At 40.1% G+C, this 22,723-nt stretch overlaps 6 protein-coding genes and 1 non-coding gene across 7 annotated transcripts; 5 read left to right on the forward strand and 2 right to left on the reverse strand.

Annotated features, from left to right (window-relative positions):
- The first annotated feature begins 680 nt into the window (after positions 1–680).
- LOC103324764 (CASP-like protein 1C3) lies at positions 681–1,878 on the forward strand. The gene is made up of 3 exons (XM_008226871.2): positions 681–1,201; positions 1,298–1,400; positions 1,500–1,878. The coding sequence occupies exons 1-3, from the start codon at positions 1,047–1,049 to the stop codon at positions 1,731–1,733; spliced, it is 492 nt and encodes a 163-aa protein (XP_008225093.2). The 5' UTR covers positions 681–1,046; the 3' UTR covers positions 1,734–1,878.
- A 297-nt stretch (positions 1,879–2,175) lies between these two features.
- On the forward strand, positions 2,176–4,205 carry LOC103324837 (putative 2-carboxy-D-arabinitol-1-phosphatase). The gene is made up of 7 exons (XM_016792872.2): positions 2,176–2,423; positions 2,590–2,744; positions 2,936–3,055; positions 3,151–3,250; positions 3,345–3,484; positions 3,593–3,672; positions 3,750–4,205. Exons 1-7 carry the CDS (start codon positions 2,264–2,266, stop codon positions 3,874–3,876), a joined length of 882 nt encoding a protein of 293 aa, XP_016648358.2. The 5' UTR covers positions 2,176–2,263; the 3' UTR covers positions 3,877–4,205.
- A 2,092-nt stretch (positions 4,206–6,297) lies between these two features.
- On the reverse strand, positions 6,298–8,810 carry LOC103324765 (3-deoxy-manno-octulosonate cytidylyltransferase, mitochondrial-like). Its single transcript, XM_008226872.2, has 8 exons — positions 8,519–8,810; positions 8,087–8,132; positions 7,891–7,977; positions 7,672–7,796; positions 7,255–7,394; positions 7,118–7,169; positions 6,914–7,024; positions 6,298–6,693 (listed from the first exon to the last, which is right to left on the reverse strand). Exons 1-8 carry the CDS (start codon positions 8,753–8,755, stop codon positions 6,601–6,603), a joined length of 891 nt encoding a protein of 296 aa, XP_008225094.2. The 5' UTR covers positions 8,756–8,810; the 3' UTR covers positions 6,298–6,600.
- A 142-nt stretch (positions 8,811–8,952) lies between these two features.
- LOC107880645 (Pentatricopeptide repeat (PPR) superfamily protein) lies at positions 8,953–11,356 on the forward strand. The gene has a single exon (XM_016792666.2). The coding sequence runs from the start codon at positions 8,953–8,955 to the stop codon at positions 10,708–10,710; it is 1,758 nt and encodes a 585-aa protein (XP_016648152.1). The 3' UTR covers positions 10,711–11,356.
- A 1,719-nt stretch (positions 11,357–13,075) lies between these two features.
- GSL1 (glucan synthase-like 1) lies at positions 13,076–19,007 on the forward strand. The gene is made up of 2 exons (XM_008226873.2): positions 13,076–18,512; positions 18,681–19,007. The coding sequence occupies exon 1, from the start codon at positions 13,188–13,190 to the stop codon at positions 18,495–18,497; it is 5,310 nt and encodes a 1,769-aa protein (XP_008225095.2). The 5' UTR covers positions 13,076–13,187; the 3' UTR covers positions 18,498–18,512; positions 18,681–19,007.
- On the forward strand, positions 16,153–16,232 carry LOC148918409 (small nucleolar RNA J33). Its single transcript, XR_016125753.1, has one exon. It is a non-coding gene; the product is annotated as a small nucleolar RNA J33 (small nucleolar RNA).
- Positions 19,008–19,370: 363 nt separating the features above from the next.
- LOC103324767 (DUF2921 family protein, putative (DUF2921)) lies at positions 19,371–22,426 on the reverse strand. Its single transcript, XM_008226875.3, has one exon. The coding sequence runs from the start codon at positions 22,329–22,331 to the stop codon at positions 19,449–19,451; it is 2,883 nt and encodes a 960-aa protein (XP_008225097.2). The 5' UTR covers positions 22,332–22,426; the 3' UTR covers positions 19,371–19,448.
- Positions 22,427–22,723: the final 297 nt, after the last annotated feature.

Consider the following 22,723-nt stretch of genomic DNA (forward strand, 5'->3'; position numbering starts at 1 on the left):
CTATATGATTTTTTGGAAAATTAAGAGAAACATTTATATGCGTCCGGCTATACGATTTTCAAAAAACCAGGGTACCCGGCCTACCGGCTAGGCGTCATGTGTCAAAAAAGTAAAGCCAAGCGGCTGTACTATTTTTATAACCAGAAAGGCCACCTTTTTTTAAAATTATAAACCAAATTAGTTTATTTCATTTAATATTTATAATTAAGTATTATCGTAACTTATTTAATTACTTTAATTGATCATTAAAGTTTAATTATTATTTCTTTAGTACAACTCATACATTTTATTATAGTTTAATTATAATTTAATTGATAAATAATATAAGGCTTTGATATGCTACGATAGTGTTTTATAGCACAATGTATACATTTGATTTTTGGATGTAAACATGTCATGACTCTTAATTGAATCTGTTTTGGAGTTTCCTTATCTTCAAAATGAAACTAAATGGCATGACATGCACTACAATCATCCTTATAAAAATTCATTCATCATAAATTCAAAATAATGTCCATAGTTTGCGAGTCAATATATCATACAATCAGTATGCATAAATGTAACATACAATATGAGAAGAATGATCATGTGGCGCGCATGCATCTGTCTATGTGTATGTCTGTGTATACACAAAATTTCCATGGATGTATAATATGGCTAGCTATATTGTATTGTCTCTCTGGAAATTGACCTTCAACTACCCCCATGCCCAGTTATATTATTAGTTGCCAAAATCTGCCTGCAGTGCACAGAAACTGCTTAGAAGCCACTAATTAATGGGAGTCTTAATCTTAAACCACGTGGTCAAATCTGGAAACACCCTTTTGCTCTGTGTAAATGTTTAATTGGCTCGTTATTAAGATCAAAATCTTCATAAATTTGTTGGTAAACAAACCCTTCCTGCTGTAAAGAAATACAAAGAAAACAAGTGCCCCACCCTCTATCTGTCCTTCTAACAGCCTAAACATCTCTTGCTCTATATACCCTTCTAATTTTATTAGCTGAAGCCTGAAACATCGGATTATTTCCTTCCTCATTTGATCTCCATGACTAAGATTAGGAAGATCTTCACCTTTCTGCTAAGGCTGCTAGCTTTGGCTGCAACTCTGTCTGCCACCATAGTTATGGTCACAAGCCATGACTCTGTCAATGTCTTGAACTTAACATTCAAGGCCAAATACAGCAATTCGCCTGCTTTCATGTAAGTTTAATTAAGTTTCTAATCAACCCTTTTCCTCATAATCATGTTCTAATCATTTTATTTTATGATTTTTAAATGTGTTTGCTCATGGCAAAGGTACTTTGTGATTGTGGAAGCAATTGTAAGTGGATACAACCTTATGATTCTGTTTCTTGCCTCGAAGGGTTCGCTTTGGCGCATGGTCATCATTCTAGATGTGGTAAAGAAAGCATTTTTCTTTTCATATTTCTATGTTTTTTTTTTCCTATGATGAACTGAAATTGAGGTCCTTTTTTCTGATTTGAACAATTTTGCACAGGTTGTGGCTTTGTTACTTACTTCAAGCATGTCAGCAGCCTTGGCAATAGCTCAAGTGGGCAAGAAAGGGAACACTCATGCTGGCTGGCTGCCCATCTGTGGACAAGTCCACAAGTTCTGCAATCATGTAACACGAGCTCTTGTTGCTGGCATCATTGCAGCCGCATTATATTTTCTGCTTATTCTCTACACTCTTTACACTGTTCTCAATCCTCTGTTTGTTGTAAAACCTTAATTTTGTTGTTTTCATTTGATCTTTCCCCAGTGTTAAAAAAAAAGAAGTTGAATGTAATATGCTCCAGTGTTCAGTACCTGAAGGACTGTATGGATGAATGGAAAAGTCTTTTTCATAATTTTCCTATTCTTTGAGTATTGTTCAAGGGAAACTATAACCAACTGCCACCTCTTATATTTCTCTCATTGACTTGTCCCATTGTCTTTAGTGTCTTTTTGACGTATGTTGGTGGTTATTATTTACAAGCAGTTGTTTAAAAATCCAATTCAAAGCAGATTCCCATCTACTCCAAAGAGTAAAGAGACAAAGATTTACTCCGCACCAGTCCAATCAACTCTGACCATCCAATCAGATAACACTCTAATATCATCCAACGGCCAGGATCAACCTTAAGATATCTGTGATGCACCATAATGACCACAACTTAAATTTCTCCGGATGCCATAGGAACCATCCCCACAACCAAATAGAAGTGGGACTGAGGAACAGTGACACACAAACATCTCTGGAACCGCAAGCTGTCAAAGAAGATGGTTTGTGGAATTCTTAGTTTCAGCTCTGCTTTATCTCCAATCTCCATATCTCACTATAGAAATAGAACAGCTCCCAAGCTCAAGACTGATCTTTCTTCTTCTGTTATACTTGGAATTCGATGCTCAAGTTCTAGCTCAGATGTGCCCCAAACCTTTGGTAAGTTCACCAATTCTGTCTCCTTTTTTTGTTCTTATTTACTTCAATTTCTTATTCAATTCCCACAGAAAGGTGCCTCTGGATGGCTTCAGAATTCAAATTCTTTATTTTGAAAAGATTGATGGGTTGTTCATAGTTTTCTGTCATTTTTCTTTCGTTATCCAAGAAAAATCTGAGAATGATGCTGCTATGACTGGTGGTGCATTTGACTTCACAAGAGCAACAACATCACTTATAGATAATAAGTCAATCGCTTCATCAAAGAAGGTAACTCTTGTCCGGCATGGCCTTAGCTCTTGGAATGAAGAAAGTAGAGTTCAGGTTAGTTGCTTTCTTCTTCTTTAGTCTTAATTAATTAATTAACGATGATAAAAGGAATTTAAGTTGGTTTTTTTTTCCTGCTCTAGATTATGCATCTGTATTAGGCATATCAAACATGCTGAATTATTTTTTTCCTTTCATATAGAAAATATTTAGCTGTTCTTGAAGCTTAACCCTGGATGTATGTACAGGGAAGCTCAAACCAATCTGTCCTGACAAAAACTGGAGTGATGCAAGCAGAGAGGTGCAGAAAAGCCATTGCAAATATGCATTTTGATCAGTGTTATTCGAGTCCAATATCTCGGGCCAAGGTTTGAAGTTGAACATTTTGCTGAATTATGTTTGGACCTTGTTGCATTTAATTTCAAAGCAGATTTTAATTGTGGGTTTCCGAATTCTGATGCAGTCCACTGCTGAAATTATATGGCAAGGGAGAGAGGAGCCGCTCGTTTTCCTCGACTCGCTGAAGGAGGCTCATCTGTTTTTCCTTGAAGGCATGAAAAATGGTCAGTCTGCTCTTGTTTTACTTCCTGGTTTTAATTCGTTCCGAATTCACGCATTCTAGAATCATACTAAATCACGTTCAGAATTTGGAGGCAGAGGATGCCAAGCAGAGATATCCGAAGGAGTATGCAACATGGAGAGAGGACCCTGCTAATTTTTATGTGAATGGAATCTATCCTGTAAGAGAACTATGGGGAACAGCCAGAGAGGCTTGGAAGGAGATCTTGTTAACACCTGTGAGACATGACATCGTTTCTTTGCTATCATGATACAAATTTTGTTTGTTGACGCTAATTTTTTATAATATAAAAGATGTGTAAACAAATATCTTTCTGATGTATCAGGGAGAACATGTTTTAGTCATCACTCACAAATCAATTTTGAGGGCACTGATCTGCACAGCTTTAGGGCTAGGCTCTGAGAGGTATGTTGTCGGCAATGCAGTTTAAATATCAAGAAAAATGCAATGTTGGTATCCTGACAATGCTGTTGATGGTTCAGATTTCGTGCCATTGATGTGAACAACGGTGGAATCTCCGTATTCAATTTCAACAAGAAAGGAGAAGCAATGATTCAATCTTTGAACATGACCGCCCACATGTACAGTGATCATGTCTATCTTTACTGAAACTTTAGTGCGACTTGCTGACTGATGAGGAAATATGAAGACAGCATAAAAAAGGTGTTGGAAAGAAGTTAAAACTAAGAGTTCCTCATAGGACATTGGTATGTATTTTTTCTCAGAGTCGAGGTTTCAAATTCAAATGACAAGCTTGGGGTTGTGAAAGGTCGATGGGTAAAACACGCATGCAGTAAATGCTGCAGTGTAAGCTTCAGGCTTTCTTGTATTAGTAACAGAAGATGTACGTTCTACTTAGAAAACAAACAAGACATACATTTCTGCCAAATATTGTTATGGATCAATCTCACCGAACAAAATTCTTGAAAGTAAAAGAATTCTTATATATATATATATTGTTGGAAAAACAACAATCAGTTACTAATTAAAACAATTATATAAATAGAGTTTATAATAAACTGTAATACATAATACAGTATATAAACAATAATGAAACTGACTTGAATTCGAGATAGAGGCTTGCAGGTTTGATGCAATGTCCTAAATACAGTAATTTCACCCCTTCTCGGTGCTTGAAGTTCTACAGGTGACTGCCTCCCAGGATTCAACTATCTGTATTCTAAGTCCTAGCACTCGGACTTAGAATTTGGAGAACGTTGTTTGTTTTCCTCTCAGACAAGATGAGATGCTTGTGAATGCTTTTTCTATGTTGAACGTATGAGGCATTGTTTGATTTAAATAAACTTCTGAAACCTTATCAGAAGAGTCACAACTGTTAGAAAACAATTAATAAAACTAATCCGAATTAATAAAAAAATTATTAATTCGAAACCAAAAAATAATTTTAAATCTGAAAGTGCCCCAAGGCCCATCTTTTTAACCATTAAATATTATATATTTTTATATAATATTCAAAGCCCAAATCGTTTTTGAAGCCCAAATTGCTTCCACTTGGCCTACTTCCATTTACTTAGTGTGGCACTTTCATACTTATAAGGACTTCACTCTTTCTACTTTCTACCAATGTGGGACAAAGGTTCTTGAATTTCATTCAAACTTCCAACATATATATGTATGTATTAGTCTGCAATGGAAGACAAACCTGAATCATAAAGTATGAAAGAATAAAAGGATGGAGGAGAAGGACTGTTTCTCTTCGAAAACGCTTTTATAATCCAAAAATACATTTATTAGTAGGCTCAGGTTATCATGCCAAACTCAAAATGTGAGTGTCAGAGTTGGTGGTAGAAGTTCAATAGGATCACTTTGTTTGTTTGAGTGACTGGAGAAGGACTAGGATCTGAGGACAATGACATGGAATATGAAGTGAATATCAGATATCAAAAGAAGCTTTATGTTCCCCCCGCAGCTCATAAGAAAAGAAGAAGAAGCTTTATGTCATAAACCTTTATCAATTCTCTGATTGTTCTGTATCTTGTTCTTCTCTTTGTCTTTTTTTTTTTGTGCTTTTTTTTTTTTTTTTAGGATGGAAAGGTCACTGATACATTAGAAGGTGCAGATCCTTCTTGTTTGGCCAATAAAGTTGCTAGGGTTGTTGGGTCAGCTAAGCCCGGAGAACCTAGCCTTGAGACAGTCCAAGAGTTAGCAAAAGAAAATGGATCTTTCCAGGAGCAAGAGCAAATTCAAGCACAAACTGGCCTTGATGATGCCTTGAAAAGGCGGATGCAGCATTGACTCTAATCGACTCATGCTTTTTATGAAAGGAGCCCCCAAGGAGCCCAAATGTAAAGTTAGCAGATTGGCCGTTCACATTTTGAATAAAGTGAAGGTCAAATGTGGAACTTTCGACGTTCTTTCAGACAATGAAGTTATGGAGGGGATACAAAAGTATTCTAATTGGCCAACAACACCACAGCTTTACAACAAAGGGAAGCTTGGTGGTTGGGGTGACATAGCATATTTAATGCGTCGTAATAATGGTGAATTAGGAGAATTTTCCATAGACCATGTCACCATGAAACCAACTCACTGAATTGTGATAATTAATTTATGAATGATCAACAATCAAATTGTTGGTTAGAAATTAGAATACACACCTGAACACCTGTTGACTGAATTTTTTATATTATGTAATCAAATTTGGCCTCTTAAGATTGTGTTTTTAAGTCTTTGATGTTGTGTGAGAGTTTACTTTAAGATACATGCGTGAGTTTAATTACGTAACAAGCTTATGAAGTTGCTTGTTTAGCCTATTAATTTAGCCTATAAAGAATTGTGTTTTAAGTGTTTGATGTCGTGTGAGAGTTTACTGGTTTTATATGAAGACAGCATATACAGCATAAAAAAGGTGTTGGAAAGAAGTTAAAACTAAGAGTTCCCTATAGGACATTGGCATGTATTTTTCTCAGAGTGAAGGTTTCAAATTCAAATTGACAAGCATGGGGGTTCTGAAAGGTTGATGGGTGACAACCCTGCATGCAGTAAATGCTGCAGAGTAAAGCTTCAGGGTTTCTTGTATTGGTAACAGAACACATACATTTTATTTAGAACACAAACAAGACATACATTTTTGCCAAATATTGTTATGGATCAATCACACCGAACAAGAAGATTCTTGGAAGTAAATGAATTATTGTATACAGTAGTATGGGTATATGTCTGCAATGGAAGACAAAACTGAATCATCAGTAAGAAAGAATAAAACGATGCAGCATGAAGACACTCTCTTTTAGAAAGCACTTATACGATCCAAGAAAGTGCTTTTAAGTTTTTATGCCCAAATAACGCTTTTTTCACTTCCAAAAGCTGGTCCTAGGACAGATTTCTTTCCCGCATGAATGATTCTATCTTCTCTACATCTTCTGGAGTATCAACACCGTGAGCCTCATGATCAACCTTGATCACCTGTGAGAGGTAATCATGAGTTTGAAGTAAATATTTCTTCAAAATACCAGTCAATCTATATACATGAAAAACCACCCAACATCGGATTATATGTGATCTAACTATACTCAGATTCTGACGCCTTATTTAGCAGCTCACTGATAAGGAGAGAGAAAAAGAACTTATCAAATGAAATAAGATTGATCGAAATACATAGAAGAGTCTTATGACCAAGCAATACCTTCATCTTATATCCATTCTCAAGGACTTTAAGCTGCTCCAAATCTTCTTCCAGTTGTAATGGAGTAGGTGCAAGCTCCAGATATTTCCTCAAGAACTTTGCATCATAGCTCTGGACAAGAATGGAATAACTGGTTGGCAACAAGTAGGAGACACATTACATATAAAGGCTCACAAGTGCTGTAACATAAAGATATGCTGATACCTGGATACCAAGATGAAGTAGATATGGAAAACGTGGATTGACCTTGGCTGACCTGTGTTGTGTACATGAGAATTTATCAAGTTGCTGACGGTGTTATATTATATCGCAGACATGCTAAAATCTATAGTAAAACTTACTTATTGTAGGGGATCAAGCCCCTCGAAAAATATATTGCATAACCATGACTGTCCACCACACATTTCACCCGATTGGGATCGGATGCATCTTCAGGTTTCAAAGAAGTAACTGCAGTGCTAAATACAGCATCAGGGGCAGCCTATAACAGTAATCAAACAAAAAGGAGAAGAAACGCTCAATTACATTCAGAACGAAAAAAACAAATGAACCTAAAGTCTAAAGAATAAAATCTATAGCCAGCCACATAATGATTTGGACTATTTGATTGCCATAGACTCATCATTCTAGTTCACAAAACTATATGAGTTGAAAAGAGAACAGAATATCAATAAATGACTGTTAAAAAGTGTGATTTCATAACATATTCATCTTGAAGGAGCAGAACTGTAACTAACATGAGAGGATAAAGAACTTACTTGCAGGGCCTTGACAACCCCATCTATTATCTCGGGCTCTATAAGAGGCTCATCTCCCTGAATGTTAACAACAATATCAAATTTCTTTTTGAACTTTTGGAGGGCCTCATTGCAGCGTTCAGTTCCTTCAGATCATCAGACATTTATAAGAAACTTAAAAAATAATTCAAGTTTACTAACAATCAGTAAAATAGAAATATTGTGAACCATGGCTCTTACCATTTCTGCAAGTATCTGATGTCATTATCACATCAGCTCCAAACCCCAAACAGCACTCTGCTATTTTCTCATTATCCGTAGCTACAACTAGTAGAAGAGAAAATTTAAGAACTTTTTAGTCAACAAATCACCACATAATAACACAGAACTTATCATGTTGGCAGAGAAAACATATGAGGTTGACTGCTGGAAGTACCAAGTTGGTCCAGCGTGGTTGCAAGTTTTGCTCTTTCCCACGTCCTCTACAAGGCACAAAAAGATAGTTAAGCAAATGATCGTAGCATCTGCCCAGTTTATACCAAATATGATTACATATTCTACTTCCATGCTATTGTTTACAGTTTTCCTCCATTTGTCAAAGACATTGGAAAAGAAAAGAAAGAAGATGAAGAAGAAAACTTCTCATTGTCAAAAGTTCAAACACTTGAAACGCAAAAGAATTGATACCCAAAATCCCGATTAGTCTCCACCACACCACACCACACCACACAATTAAACAGCCTTTGAAATGATTAATCAAGTTCTCTTTTTTCTTTCATTAACATTGCGTTCATATAATGCAACAATTTAAGTAAACTTAAAAAATGAACTTGAAAGAAAAAAGAAGAAGAAAAACGATCACAAGAACCTGAATCATGGGTTTGCCGAGGATTGGGACCAGAGGTTTGCCTGGAAATCTGGAGGAAGCGAAACGAGCCGGTATGATCCCCAGCACGTGGCACCGTAACCTGGCGGACCGGCGCCTGGATATCACCGTGTACGCTACGGCCGCAGCTGCTACAGCAGCTCCGGCGAGCAGTCCCTGCGCAAGCCATGAACGGTTGGTGCCATCAGAGACAGAGGATGAGGAAGAGGGGCCGCTCATGGTTCTGCGATCTCCACTAGGTTAGCGTTTCGGCGGACGGTGGCGCGTGAGTTTGCACTGAGAGTGTCTGCGCGTGTTTGGAGAGTCTGTTATCTCGGCGGCGCGAACTGTAAACTAATTTGTAATGGATGTGTGAAACGGGGCGTTTAGGGTAGTAGCTTCAAGGCCAGGACTTCGAACCCGAAGTTTTTATTTTCATGGAAGCCAAAGTCACAGGTTCTTCAACCCCACGGTCTCCGGTTTACCGAGCTCTTCTCCGAGCAGGCCCGTCTCTCAGAGCCCTGCAACAAGTTCATGGCCACATTGTTGTCTCCGGCTCTCACCGCAGCCGAGCTCTCCTCACCAAGCTCATAACTTTGGCTTGCGAAGCCGGCTCAATTTTCTACACTCGGCGGCTCTTCCTCTCTGTTCCAAACCCTGACTCTTTCCTCTTCAATTCCCTCATCAAAGCCTCTTCAAAGTTTGGGTTCCCCCAACACACTGTTTTCTTCTATAACCGTATGCTTGGTTTCCGTATTGCGCCTTCGAGTTACACCTTTACGTCTGTGATTAAATCGTGCGCCGATATTTCGGCTCTGAGACTCGGTAGATGTGTTCATTCGCACGTTTTGGTATGTGGGTATGGCTCGGATTCATTTGTTCAGGCCGCTCTAGTTACCTTGTACTCCAAGTCTGGTGATTTGGGTGCTGCTCGGAAGTCGTTTGATAAAATGCCAGAGAGGAGCGTTGTAGCTTGGAATTCAATGATTTCGGGTTACGAGCAAAACGGGTTTTCGAGGGAAGCGATTGAGGTGTTTAATCAGATGCGGGAATTGGGTGTTGAACCTGATTCGACAACTTTCGTGAGTGTCTTAGCGGCTTGTTCTCAGTTGGGAGCTCTTGGTTTAGGCTGTTCGGTGCATCATGATGTTATTAACAATGGGCTGCATGTGAATGTAGCTCTAGGTACTTCGCTAATCATCATGTATGCTAGATGTGGGAATGTGAGCAAAGCACGAGAAGTTTTTGATTCGATGAACGAACGAAATGTCATAGCTTGGACGGCTATGATCTCAGGGTACGCAATGAATGGTTATGGCATTCAAGCTGTGGAACTCTTTTGCCAAATGAGAGCTCATGGCCCTGTTCCTAACACTGTCACATTTGTGGCAGTCTTGGCGGCGTGCGCTCATGCAGGGCTAGTTCACGAAGGGTGGGAGACATATGCAAACATGAGGCAAGAGTATGGCTTAGTGCCAGGAGTGGAGCACCATGTTTGCATGGTCGATATGCTTGGGCGTGCTGGACTTCTCACCGAAGCATATCAATTGATTAAAGAGCTTGGTCCTGAGGAGGCCGCCCCAGCTGTTTGGACTGCCATGCTTGGGGCTTGCAAGATGCATAAGAACTTCGATCTTGGAGTAATAGTTGCTGAGCATCTTTTGGAGGTTGAGCCTGAAAATCCAGGTCATTATGTAATGCTTTCGAATATATATGCACTGGCAGGTCGGATGGATCGAGTGGAAGTGGTTAGAAACATGATGATGGGAAGAAGCTTGAGAAAGCAAGTTGGCTATAGTACAATAGATGTGAACCAGAAAACGTACCTGTTTAGCATGGGTGACAAGTCCCATCCCGAGACAAATGAAGTTTATCAGTATTTAGATGAACTGATGTCGCAGTGCAGGGAAGCAGGTTATGCTCCCGTACCTGAATCAGTGATGCATGAAGTGGAAGAAGAAGAGAGGGAATATGCCCTTAGATGTCATAGCGAGAAGCTTGCGATCGCATTTGGGCTACTGAAAACCAAGGATGGCATGGCCATTAGGATTGTAAAGAACCTTCGAATGTGCGAGGACTGCCATGAAGCAATTAAGTTTATGTCAGTTGTTACCAAAAGAGAAATTATTGTTCGTGATAAGCTTCGCTTCCACCACTTCAAAGATGGCTCTTGTTCATGTATGGATTACTGGTGAGCCTGAGCTGGTCCAACTAATTGCCTGGTAGCAATGCTTTGTGAGCCTGAGCTGTTAGAGGATTTCAGCTATCCCTTACCAGAAAGAGAAGACTCATAATTTTTAGGGTCTTTTGCATTGCTTGGACAGCCAACAGAAACGCATGGCAGATCATTGTTGCAGGGATCAAGTGCAATGCTATGACTTTCTGGTCCATCTATGGAAAGGCCATTACCAATTGTTGTCAGAACTGTGATCAATCAGATTGTAAGTCGAAATGCTGAATTGCATAACCGAATCAGAGATGCCCTGGACGATTGATTCTTCGTTAGGCCAGGCGAAATATGTCAAGGTCTAACTAGATTGTGTTATTGAAGACCCTCTTGCTCTTGATCTTGCATTAAAGCATCATGTACAGTTATAGTGTTTGTTTTAGCTATCTTGCACCATTATTTGTGCTCAAAATCTCTTTTCCGAGCCAATTTGTGCATAGGAATTTGGTGAATATTGAAATGAGAAAACTCTCTTTTGTCACACAAGTACTCTTGTGAATTGGGACTTCAGAAGCAAATTATATAGTTGCTGATGGGCCTGCTGGGCTGAGCTTATCTGGGGCCTTTTGGCTCTCTTTTATTTGTTCCAAAAAAATATTGAACTCTAATTTCTGACTGGAGGATGCGTGGAATATCTGTCATAGATGCGCATGACAAATCTTTTTATGGAAACAAATGTATGTTGCTATTAAATTAAATACAAATTTATAAATAAACCAAATCCTAGACATGTATTTATAAAAAAATTCAAGCACTATTTAAACATAGAAATACACCCAAAATCAACCCCAAAGTCAACTTTTTGGATGTGTTTATAAATGGGTTTTGAGTGTGTGTAATGATGGATTTTGGGTGTGTTTATAAAGTATTTTGGGTGTTGGGTTTTTTTATAATTTCAACCTCCATTTTGGGTGTTTTAGTGAAACTCCCAAAATTAAATGCATGGGACATGCATAGTGGGTTTAAATAAATGTAATTCGTTGGGTTAAAATGGTAACCAAAAATATTTCCGAAGAAGAAATCCAATAAACAACGTAAAATTGTAGCCGTTGGAATGTTACAAAATCATAACTCTGCATCCTTAATATCATTGATTATTAATGGTTACTTCCAAGATAATGAAGAGACATATATTAAATGTGTCACTAATTGTTCTTCTTAAAGTAGTTGGGGCTATATCGCCGTGTGATATACCATGACTATGTCGTGTAAATCTATGAAGAAAGTGATTAAATAAACGTTCATTTTATTTACCAAAAACAAATAAACTTTATAATAAATTCCTGTAAGAGATTCTCTGCCTTTCTTTCTTTCATGATACGAGACCCACCAGGCTGAAAACTCGTGGAAAAAACCCCACATGCCAACAGATCCGGAAAACGACATCGCAAAAGGCCGAAAGAAACAAAAAACACATTGCAAAACCCACTTTTATTATGCTTCAGCTGTTCTAATGACAAAAACAAAATGGGAAAAAGCCCACTTTATTCTCAATCTCAAGAACCAACCCATCACCAACGGTCCGCAGTCGGTCCCAATCATTAATTAACAATTTATATACACTAATGTTGCATTCATTTACCGTCCAAATTAATTAACGGATGTTTTTCAAGAATTTTTTGTAAAGATTATGTTTCAAGAACTGAAAGGACATTTTATTATTATCATTAATGACTTGTATAATTTACTATTTTTTTCCTTTTCATACAAACGATTATGAAAAATGAAATTCGAACACATGACTTCGGATGCATGAAATAATTATTATACGAACAACATTTTGGGGCATTATTTTTCATTCATGAAAAAGTAACTTTCAACTTTTATCTTTTTTTTGGGTAATTTTGTTTATGTTGTTGATCATTGGGAATGACCTTAGTGCATGTACTTTTTTTCTTTTTCAAATCCTTTTTGTTGGCCTCTCGTTTTTTCTGGTAAGATAAATAAAAGGGATATTCCTTCTTTTATTTTTTCTAGGCTCCCATGTGCATGTGTGACACATATCCGTTTGATTCGCACTATCCGAAGTTCAAAACCTTCATCATACGCCGTCGTTTCGGCAAACATAGAACGTGGGTTGCTGCTTGGTTTGTTGCGTTGCGTACCGTCCCTCCCTCCGATTTGCTACACGATATTCTGATTTCTGATACTCAGTGGTGGGTACCACCTTGAGTCCGGACCCACCAACGCCCCCACTTCCCTTCTCAGTATCTCCACCATCCTCCGCCACCCGCCCTCTGGCGCGTGCCTCCACCTTACAACATCCATTCGTCTCTTTCAGTAGCATATGCGTGTACGTTACTTAAAGCCGTAATGAAAACCCAGCACACCATTTCTCTCACTCTCTCACTTCCACAAACAACCAACACAACACAACTCAGAACAAGAAAAGAAAAATGAAACTCAAAGACCAGCTTGAGAACTGAAGAAGAAGAGAGGAGAGCTATGAATCTTCGGCAGCGTCCGCAGCCGACGCGCGGCGGCCGTGGACCACTCCGCGCGCCGCTGCCGCCCATGCAACAGGCCTACAACATCATCCCCATCCACGACCTCCTGGCCGACCACCCTTCGCTCCGCTTTCCTGAGATACGCGCCGCTGCCGCCTCCTTACGCGCCGTCGGGGACCTCCGGAAGCCGCAGTTTGTCCCCTGGAACCCGAACTACGACCTCATGGACTGGCTCGGCCTCTCCTTCGGGTTCCAAACCGACAACGTTCGGAATCAGCGGGAGCATTTGGTCCTCCACCTGGCCAACTCCCAAATGCGGCTCCAGCCTCCGCCGAACCTGGTCGACTCGCTCGACGCCGGCGTTCTCCGGCGATTCCGGGGCAAATTGCTGCAGAACTACACCTCCTGGTGCTCCTACATGGGCCGGAAGTCGAACGTCGTCATTTCGAGACGCCGCGCTGATCTCCGCCGCGAGCTGCTCTACGTGGCGCTGTACCTGCTGATTTGGGGCGAGTCTGGTAACCTTCGTTTCGTCCCTGAATGTGTTTGTTATATTTACCATCATATGGCCATGGAACTGAACAAAGTGCTTGATGAGTCTATCGACCCGGATACTGGTCGCCCGTTTGTGCCTTCGGTTTCGGGGCACTGTGGGTTTTTGAAGAGTGTGGTTATGCCCATTTACCAGACTATTAAGACTGAGGTTGAGAGCAGCAGAAATGGCACTGCGCCTCACTCTGCTTGGCGCAATTATGATGATATTAACGAGTACTTTTGGTCTCGGAGGTGTTTCCAGAGGCTGAAATGGCCTATTAATTATTCAAGTAATTTTTTTGCTACCACCCCGAAGAATAAGAGGGTCGGGAAGACGGGGTTTGTGGAGCAGAGGTCGTTTTGGAATGTGTTTAGGAGCTTTGATAAGCTCTGGGTTTTGTTAATCTTGTTTTTACAGGCTTCCATTATTGTTGCATGGAAGGAGACAGATTATCCCTGGCAGGCGTTGGAGAGAAGGGACGATCAGGTGCAGTTGCTTACATTGTTTATTACTTGGGGCGGTCTTCGCCTTCTTCAAGCAGTGCTTGATGCTGGGACTCAGTATAGCTTAGTTTCCAGGGAGACGATGTTGCTTGGTGTTCGGATGGTGCTGAAGGGTGCAGCTGCCGCAACATGGACTATTGTGTTTTCGGTGTTTTATGCGAGGATTTGGGATCAGAAGAATTCGGATGGGAGGTGGTCGGATGCGGCCAATCAGAGGATTATTGTTTTTCTTGAGGCTGCACTTGTTTTCGTCATCCCGGAAGTGCTGGCATTGGTTCTCTTTATAGTTCCCTGGGTCAGGAACTTTCTTGAAGGGTTGGATTTTAGTATACTCTATGTATTCACATGGTGGTTTCATACACGGATTTTTGTGGGTCGTGGACTGAGGGAAGGGCTTGTCAATAATGTCAAGTATACAATGTTCTGGATCGTTGTGTTGGCTTCAAAATTCACATTCAGTTACTTCCTTCAGATCAGGCCTCTTGTTTCCCCAACGAAAACTCTGTTGGACGCAGGGGATACCAAGTACAAAATACATATCTTTTTTAATAGCGGGAACAGAATAGCAATTGTGTTGTTGTGGATTCCTGTTGTGTTGATTTACTTGATGGATCTGCAAATATGGTTTGCCATTTTCTCATCCTTAGTTGGTGCAACAATTGGGCTGTTTTCACATTTGGGTGAGATCCGGAATATCAATCAGCTAAGGCTTAGATTTCAGTTCTTTACTAGTGCGTTGCAGTTTAATCTTATGCCGGAGGAGGAGTCCTTACGTCCTGAGGTGACAATGGTGAAGAAGCTCCGTGATGCCATCCGCAGACTGAAATTGCGGTATGGACTTGGTCAAGCCTACCAGAAGACTGAATCAAGCCAAGTAGAAGCTACCAGGTTTGCCTTGATATGGAATGAAATCATGACAACTTTCAGGGAGGAAGATCTCATCAGTGATCGAGAACTTGAGCTCATGGAATTGCCACCTAATTGTTGGAACATTAGGGTTATTCGCTGGCCATGTTGCCTCCTCTGCAATGAACTATTGCTTGCTCTAAGTCAGGCAGAAGAGCTGGGTGAGGAACTTGGCGACCAGTTGCTTTGGTTGAAGATATGCAAGAGTGAGTATCGCCGGTGTGCTGTCATCGAAGCTTATGACAGCATCAAGTATCTGCTTCTTGTGGTCGTTAAATATGGCACAGAAGAAAATTCCATTGTTTCAAAAATTTTCAAGGAGCTGGATCAATGTATTCAGAGTGGGAAGGTCACGGTTACATATAAGTTGTCACTGCTTCCACAAATTCATGCAAAGTTGATTTCTCTTATTGAGCTTTTGATTCAACGAAAGAAAGATGAAAGTAAGGCAGTGAATTTGTTGCAGGCCTTGTACGAACTTTCCGTTCGTGAATTCCCGAGGTTGAAGAAGTCCATGGAAACCTTGAGGCTGGAAGGCCTCGCAACTTGTAGTCCAGCCACTGATGCAGGCTTGCTTTTTGAAAATGCAATCCAGTTTCCTGATGATGAGGATGAGGTCTGCTTTAGGCATCTGCGCCGTCTGCATACAATTCTCACTTCTAGAGACTCAATGCACAATGTCCCAACAAATATTGAGGCGAGACGACGTATTGCTTTCTTTAGCAATTCACTTTTTATGAACATGCCCCGTGCTCCATATGTTGAAAAAATGATGGCTTTCAGTGTGCTGACTCCATACTATGATGAGGAAGTGTTGTATGGAAAAGAATTTCTTCGAAGTGAGAACGAAGATGGCATTTCCACCCTGTTTTATCTGCAGAAGATTTATGAAGATGAGTGGAAGCATTTTATGGAGAGGATGTACAGGGAGGGCATGGAGAATGACGATGAAATCTTTACTAATAAGGCTAGGGATCTCCGTCTTTGGGCATCGCACAGAGGTCAGACATTATCTCGCACTGTGAGGGGAATGATGTACTACTATAGGGCGCTTAAGATGCTTGCATTTCTTGATTCTGCATCTGAGATGGACATAAGGGATGGATCACAGCAAATTGGCTCTCATGTTTTGATAAACCAAAATAGCGGGTTGGATGGTGTACGGTCAGGCATGCAATCCTCTTCTCGGAAACTCGGAAGAACAAGTAGCAGTGTTAGTTATTTATTTAAGGGGAATGAACATGGGATTGCTCTGTTGAAGTTCACATATGTGGTTGCCTGCCAATTATACGGGCAGCATAAGACAAAGGGAGACTCCCGTGCTGAGGAGATCTTATATCTTATGAAAAACAATGAGGCTCTTCGAGTTGCCTATGTTGATGAGGTTCACTTGGGGAGGGATGAGGTTGAGTACTACTCTGTCCTTGTTAAATTTGATCAGCAGATTCAAAGGGAGGTTGAGATCTATCGGATCATGTTGCCTGGTCCATTGAAGCTTGGTGAAGGCAAACCAGAAAATCAAAACCATGCCATAATCTTCACAAGGGGTGATGCAGTTCAGACCATTGACATGAACCAAGATAATTATTTTGAGGAGGCACTTAAAATGCGGAATTTATTGGAAGAGTTCAAGAACTTTTATGGTATCAGGAGGCCGACTATCTTGGGAGTCCGCGAGAATATCTTCACTGGCTCCGTGTCGTCTCTTGCTTGGTTCATGTCTGCTCAGGAGATGAGTTTTGTGACCCTGAACCAGCGTGTTCTGGCAAACCCTTTGAAAGTGCGAATGCACTATGGTCATCCAGATGTGTTTGACAGGTTCTGGTTCTTGCCTCGAGGTGGATTAAGCAAGGCTTCCAAAGTGATCAATATCAGCGAGGACATATTTGCTGGCTTCAATTGCACACTGCGAGGTGGCAATGTGACTCACCATGAATATATACAGGTGGGCAAGGGGAGGGATGTTGGGCTGAATCAGATCTCCATGTTTGAGGCCAAGGTTGCTAGTGGCAATGGTGAGCAGGTTTTAAGCAGAGATGTGTACCGGTTGGGTCATAGATTGGACTTCTTTCGAATGCTTTCATTTTTCTACTCGACTGCTGGGTTCTACTTTAACACGATGATGGTGATACTGACTGTTTATGCCTTCTTGTGGGGACGTCTTTTTCTTGCTCTCAGTGGTATCAAGGACAGTGCAAACAATAAATCACTTGGTGTGATCTTGAATCAGCAGTTTATTATCCAGCTAGGTTTCTTCACTGCCCTTCCAATGATTGTTGAAAACTCTCTTGAACTGGGTTTCCTTCGAGCAGTTTGGGATTTCTTAACAATGCAGTTGCAGCTTGCTTCAGTTTTCTACACATTCTCAATGGGAACTCGTACCCACTTCTTCGGCCGTACTATTCTTCATGGGGGTGCAAAGTACCGAGCCACTGGACGTGGCTTTGTGGTACAACACAAGAGCTTTGCTGAGAACTATCGACTCTACGCTCGAAGCCATTTTGTGAAGGCAATTGAGCTTGGGATTATTTTAATAGTGTTTGCTGCTCATAACTCTGTAGCTACGAATACTTTTGTTTACATTGCCATGACGATCTCAAGCTGGTGTCTCGTATTGTCGTGGATAATGGCCCCGTTTGTGTTCAACCCTTCTGGATTTGATTGGCTGAAAACTGTATATGACTTTGAAGATTTTATGAATTGGTTGTGGTATTCCGGGGGGGTTTTTACAAAAGCTGAACATAGCTGGGAAACATGGTGGTATGAGGAACAAGACCATCTGCGAACAACTGGTCTTTGGGGAAAGCTATTGGAAATTCTTTTGGATCTTCGTTTCTTCTTCTTTCAGTATGGTGTTGTGTACCATCTAAATATTACCCGTGGAAATACCAGCATAGCTGTTTACTTGCTATCTTGGATATACATGGTAGTGGCTGTTGGGATTTATATAGTCATAGCATATGCTCAGGACAAATATGCAGCGAAGGAGCATATCTACTACCGGCTAGTTCAGCTTCTTGTCATAATGGTTTTGGTACTTGTAACTGTATTGCTGCTCGAGTTCACTCACTTCGAATTTCTCGATATAGTCTCAAGTTTCTTGGCGTTCATCCCTACTGGCTGGGGTATAATTTTAATAGCTCAGGTACTTAAACCTTTCCTGCAGTCTACAGTGGTGTGGGATACTGTGGTTTCGTTGGCTCGACTGTATGATTTGCTCTTTGGAGTAATTGTTTTGGCTCCTGTGGCATTGCTGTCATGGTTACCTGGGTTTCAGTCAATGCAGACTAGGATCCTGTTCAATGAAGCCTTTAGCAGGGGTCTTCAGATATCTCGTATTCTTACCGGCAAAAAGTCTCAGTGATGCATTCATTCAGAGGTATTTCGATCTCAACTTATGAAATCCTCCATTATGTAATATGTTTTAGGTTGGACTCTGCTTATTATTATATTTCATTGGTCACTTATGCTTTGTGTTTTCTTTCGGGTAGTCCATGTCGGCTGTAATCTTTTACAAATTATCTAACTGGGTTTCTTTGCGTTTCAGGTCATGAGGCGGGACTAGGTTTACAACAGACCAAGTAAGACTGTTCTTCGATTCTACTGTCGGAGCAAAGGTAGTCGCATCGTACTGTGGTGTTGTCGTACATGATTTTCTCATCCGTGAATTCAGCTGCTGATTTTGTAATTAATCAGAGCATCTTCCTCTCTTGCTAGAGATTTTGTAGTGAAACGAACAGAGGGTAATTTGAGTGGTTAATTCCGTAGAGTGGTTTAACCACATTGTTGTTATTGTCGTTGTTCAGGATCTGGTTCTGTACATATTGTTCATATCTATTGTAGCTTCTAATCTATGCTAGGTTGGTTATTTAAAGAGCATATTATTATTATTATTATTAATGGCATGTTGCTTCTCCCACATCTTGGATTCAATCGATTTTACCCAAGCAACCAAATATCTTATAAACCCAAGATCAGTTTTGGTGTGAAACAACAATTGCAATCATGGAGATAGTAATAAATAAATATACTATAGGAGGAACCAATTGCAAAGTTTTTCATTCTTTAGCCAGAAATTGAATGGTGTAGGATTCAACGTTTTAATTTTTTCAAAAAGAAGCATGCATCGTGACATTGCTCAGAAAAATGATGTCTGAAACATTTTTGTTGAAGCGACATGTTTTCTGTTTTAATTTTGTTTTGACAATTTAAATTTTGCAGACTAGACAAAAGAACGTACCCATCAGAAGATATATATTTTGCACACTAGATTTCAATTATCAAAAAAATTGGTTCTCGGTAAAATCTATGTCCCTTATAATTCCTCATTGCTGATGACAGGGACTTTCTCATATACAGAAGTCTGTCTAAATCTTTTGGGAAGAACAAAACGACCACCAAATCTCTGCTGCAAGAAAATAATGGCAGCAAACAGCAGACCACCACAGGGGATGATGATATTCCAGGCAGTGGAGTAAAAATCCATTTTTTGGTTTGCATAAATATATGATAAGTCAAGGAACCATGTACCAGTCTGAGCTCTGTAAAGATCATATGCATGAGGCAGCACATGAAGTACGGTGGTTCCAAGGTAAAATGCACAGGCCAGAGCCTTTTCTCCTGAATTGAAGAATAAGTTGAACAATATCTGTGGGAGCAGAAAACCATCCAGTACGAGGCCGGCATAAGAGCTGAGATCCTCCCGGAGAGAGTGCTGCTGGTAAGCAAGATGGTGGAGGGTAGACACTCGGTAGGCCATGCGGTGTGGTCTTTGAAATGGCCTGTGTGATCTCTGGTAAGCGTTTTTGCGTAGGTTCACAAACCAAACAATCAGTGCACCAGCTATGTACAATGGTAAAGTTGCATAAAGAACCTTCCTCTCAGAATCTCTCAAGCTCTTCTGGTTTCCATGACCTTGTCTTGAGGACCACGTCAGTTGGAGAAGACGTAGCTGTAAAAGGAGAGCTACCATCATTAACACCCTGACTATTACTTCATTCACTTGAAGCCATCCACCAGTCCCAAGAAAAGTATCCTGCTGGCTGTGGTGTTTATTTGGCACAAACAATGCTTCAAAGTTGACCAGAAGTGGAATCATGTATCCCAGACTAAGAACAATAAGCATAACAATCGAAACAAATGGGAGAACATCTGGGTGCTTCTTCACGAATAATAGCTGCAAGCCCACAAAGACGCATGCAAGGGTGTTGGAAATCAGAACCATACTGATCTCAAAGTCGATTCTTGAAATGGATGCTGCAGCTTGGCTAGTGTAAATAGAATTTGAAGAAAACTCAATAGGTTCAAAATAAAGAGGGTCTAACTTCCGCCTTGTGCTTTCAATAGTTCCCTTGACATTCTGGCCATCCTTTGTATCCAATGGAGAAAACTGTACAATGATTTTAATAGCACAGTCTAACATATCCTGTTTAATCAATGTTTGATTTTTCACTGGTACGTGCCTACATCCTATCATGCACAGATTACCATAATCCCTATCATATATTCCTTCAGCAGATAGTTCTGCTTTAGATGGGAAAACATCATGACGAAAACCAAAATCAGATATGAAGAACAACTTATAGCTGACGTTCATCGGACTGCTATGGCTATGACTTTGGTTCAGCAGCATTGATGATTTTGTTTGCGGCAATTTATCCCAAAACCGGCGTCCATAAACCCGCTCATCATCCACAAATAAAGGGGATGAATAACCAGATGCTTGTTGTCCTTTACTGTTTCTCACTGTCATGCCGAATTTCATGTCCACTGAAAACTCATCAGGGTATATCTTTCCTTTGCCTCTCCCAGCCTTCTTTTCTGCACATGTTTTTCTCATATCATCATTCTCAGAATACTCATATTTGAAATCTAAGAGTTTCATCAACCATCCCGACAAAGTGTGAAACCCAATTTTAGCAAAGTAACCTGAGTCATTCACTTCTTTGATGCTCCACATTTCCCCCGCAACAGTAGACCTATTCCATAAAGACAACTTTGTTGGCAATCTCAAGCTGAATTTAGTTGAGCAATCTCCAACAAAAGCATGAGTCAAAGATTCTGTAAAATTCAAAATCCGGCATGCAACAGCACACAGACGATTCTCCTTCTCATCCCATGCCCCTTCAGTAATGAAGGTTGTGTGAGGGTCAAACGGAAATTTGATGCCATAATAGCTAGAGTTGGGAAAACCCAACAACATCTGCATTTTCCTCCCATTTGCACACCGAGTTCCATAATAAACAAAAGAAGATACATATCCAGCATTCCCACCAAGAGGATTGCAATTCACACTGCCACAATCACTTCCATATTCCAATTCAAAGCTTTCATGTAGTTTACCAAGCAACATACACAAACCACGCTTCGATTTGCCCACACCTAAATTCTCTCCTCTATCGTCACCACGCAAACAACCATTCTCACTATCTTTCCCAGCTAATTTATATTCATAACTAGAACTCTGATATAAACCCAACATCAAAAGGGGTTCAAAGTAATCCCCATCATGCTTATCACTCAAACTCTCTAAAATCCCAGTAATTAAACTGTCATAAATACTTGAATTTTGCGGATAATTAAGCTTAAGAACAACACTAAGAGGCCTCAAATTACCTGACCCGCCATTTCCAACCATACAAAGCTTCTTAGAAGATTCTGAGTAGTACCCATCAAGCCTAAAGTTCAGTAAGCCCTTCCGAAAATGGCTTCTCGGACCTTTGAAATAAACCAACCGCAAATTCCGACGCGTAGAATTGTGGAAGATGGAGTAGTCTCGAAGATGCAAGGTTGCCCTGACTTTGAAAACGCCTTCGGTGAGGGTTTTACCCACGTCAGAGGGCACAAAGGAGAGAGCTTTCAGGTCATCGACCTCGGTAGTTTTCAGGTTTTGCTTGAAAAGCTGATCGCCGCCGGTGAAGTAACCGTTCCTGAAGCCAATGTCTTGGATGGAGAGGTTGGTGACAAACCACCTGGTGGGGTCTGTGTCCGACTTCGGCACGACGTCGTTGCAGTGTTTGGAGTATAAGGTTTCAGAATCTGAGCTTTGGGTTATGGAGTTTGAGGTTGTGGTGGTGAAATTGATGCAGAAGAAAAGGAAGAAGAATAAGAGGAGTGACCTCGTTGGCAAAATTGTAAGAACCCTAACCCTAGATTTATGCAATGGAGCCGAAGAAGATGATGAAGAATTGGACTCCATCGCGGTGCAACGAGGGAGAGAACTGAAGAAGAACCTGAATCGCAGGACATGAGCAGAGAAAGTTGCAATTTTTTAATGTTACTTACTTCAGCTCTCTTTTTTCTTAGCTTAGACATTAAATTTGAATTTGATATGGACTAATATTCGTTATCAAATATTAATTTATTCCCTGGAAATGCTCTTATTATACTAACAAATTTTCTTTATATTTATTTTTAATATAGACTAATAATTCGTTATTTATATATATAAAGCAAAAGACAGAGAATGATAAAACATTCAAAATATCAAAAAATATCATTGATTAATTCAAATATTAAGAATTAAAATTATTAATTAAATAAGAATAATATGATAAATTCACATTTTTTCATATTAAAAAAAAAATCAGA

The sequence above is a fragment of the Prunus mume genome, linkage group LG3 (genome assembly GCF_029339155.1).
Source record: "Prunus mume cultivar Tortuosa linkage group LG3, ASM2933915v1, whole genome shotgun sequence".
Classification (NCBI taxonomy): domain Eukaryota; kingdom Viridiplantae; phylum Streptophyta; class Magnoliopsida; order Rosales; family Rosaceae; genus Prunus; species Prunus mume.

Bases quoted from the DNA above. Each gene is read 5' to 3' on its own strand.
- LOC103324765 (XM_008226872.2), bottom strand. From the start codon at position 8,755: ATGAGCGGCCCCTCTTCCTCATCCTCTGTCTCTGATGGCACCAACCGT. The intron at 7,395-7,671 runs GTAAGTTCTTTA...TTACTGTTATAG, and splicing joins GGGTTGTCAAGGCCCTGCAA to GCTGCCCCTGATGCTGTATT. The intron at 7,170-7,254 runs GTAAGTTTTACT...TACACAACACAG, and splicing joins GGCTTGATCCCCTACAATAA to GTCAGCCAAGGTCAATCCAC.
- LOC103324767 (XM_008226875.3), bottom strand. From the start codon at position 22,331: ATGGAGTCCAATTCTTCATCATCTTCTTCGGCTCCATTGCATAAATCT.
- LOC103324764 (XM_008226871.2), top strand. From the start codon at position 1,047: ATGACTAAGATTAGGAAGATCTTCACCTTTCTGCTAAGGCTGCTAGCT. The intron at 1,202-1,297 runs GTAAGTTTAATT...CTCATGGCAAAG, and splicing joins AGCAATTCGCCTGCTTTCAT to GTACTTTGTGATTGTGGAAG. The intron at 1,401-1,499 runs GTAAAGAAAGCA...AATTTTGCACAG, and splicing joins TGGTCATCATTCTAGATGTG to GTTGTGGCTTTGTTACTTAC.
- GSL1 (XM_008226873.2), top strand. From the start codon at position 13,188: ATGAATCTTCGGCAGCGTCCGCAGCCGACGCGCGGCGGCCGTGGACCA.
- LOC107880645 (XM_016792666.2), top strand. From the start codon at position 8,953: ATGGAAGCCAAAGTCACAGGTTCTTCAACCCCACGGTCTCCGGTTTAC.
- LOC103324837 (XM_016792872.2), top strand. From the start codon at position 2,264: ATGGTTTGTGGAATTCTTAGTTTCAGCTCTGCTTTATCTCCAATCTCC. The intron at 3,251-3,344 runs GTCAGTCTGCTC...ATTTGGAGGCAG, and splicing joins CCTTGAAGGCATGAAAAATG to AGGATGCCAAGCAGAGATAT. The intron at 3,485-3,592 runs GTGAGACATGAC...CTGATGTATCAG, and splicing joins AGGAGATCTTGTTAACACCT to GGAGAACATGTTTTAGTCAT.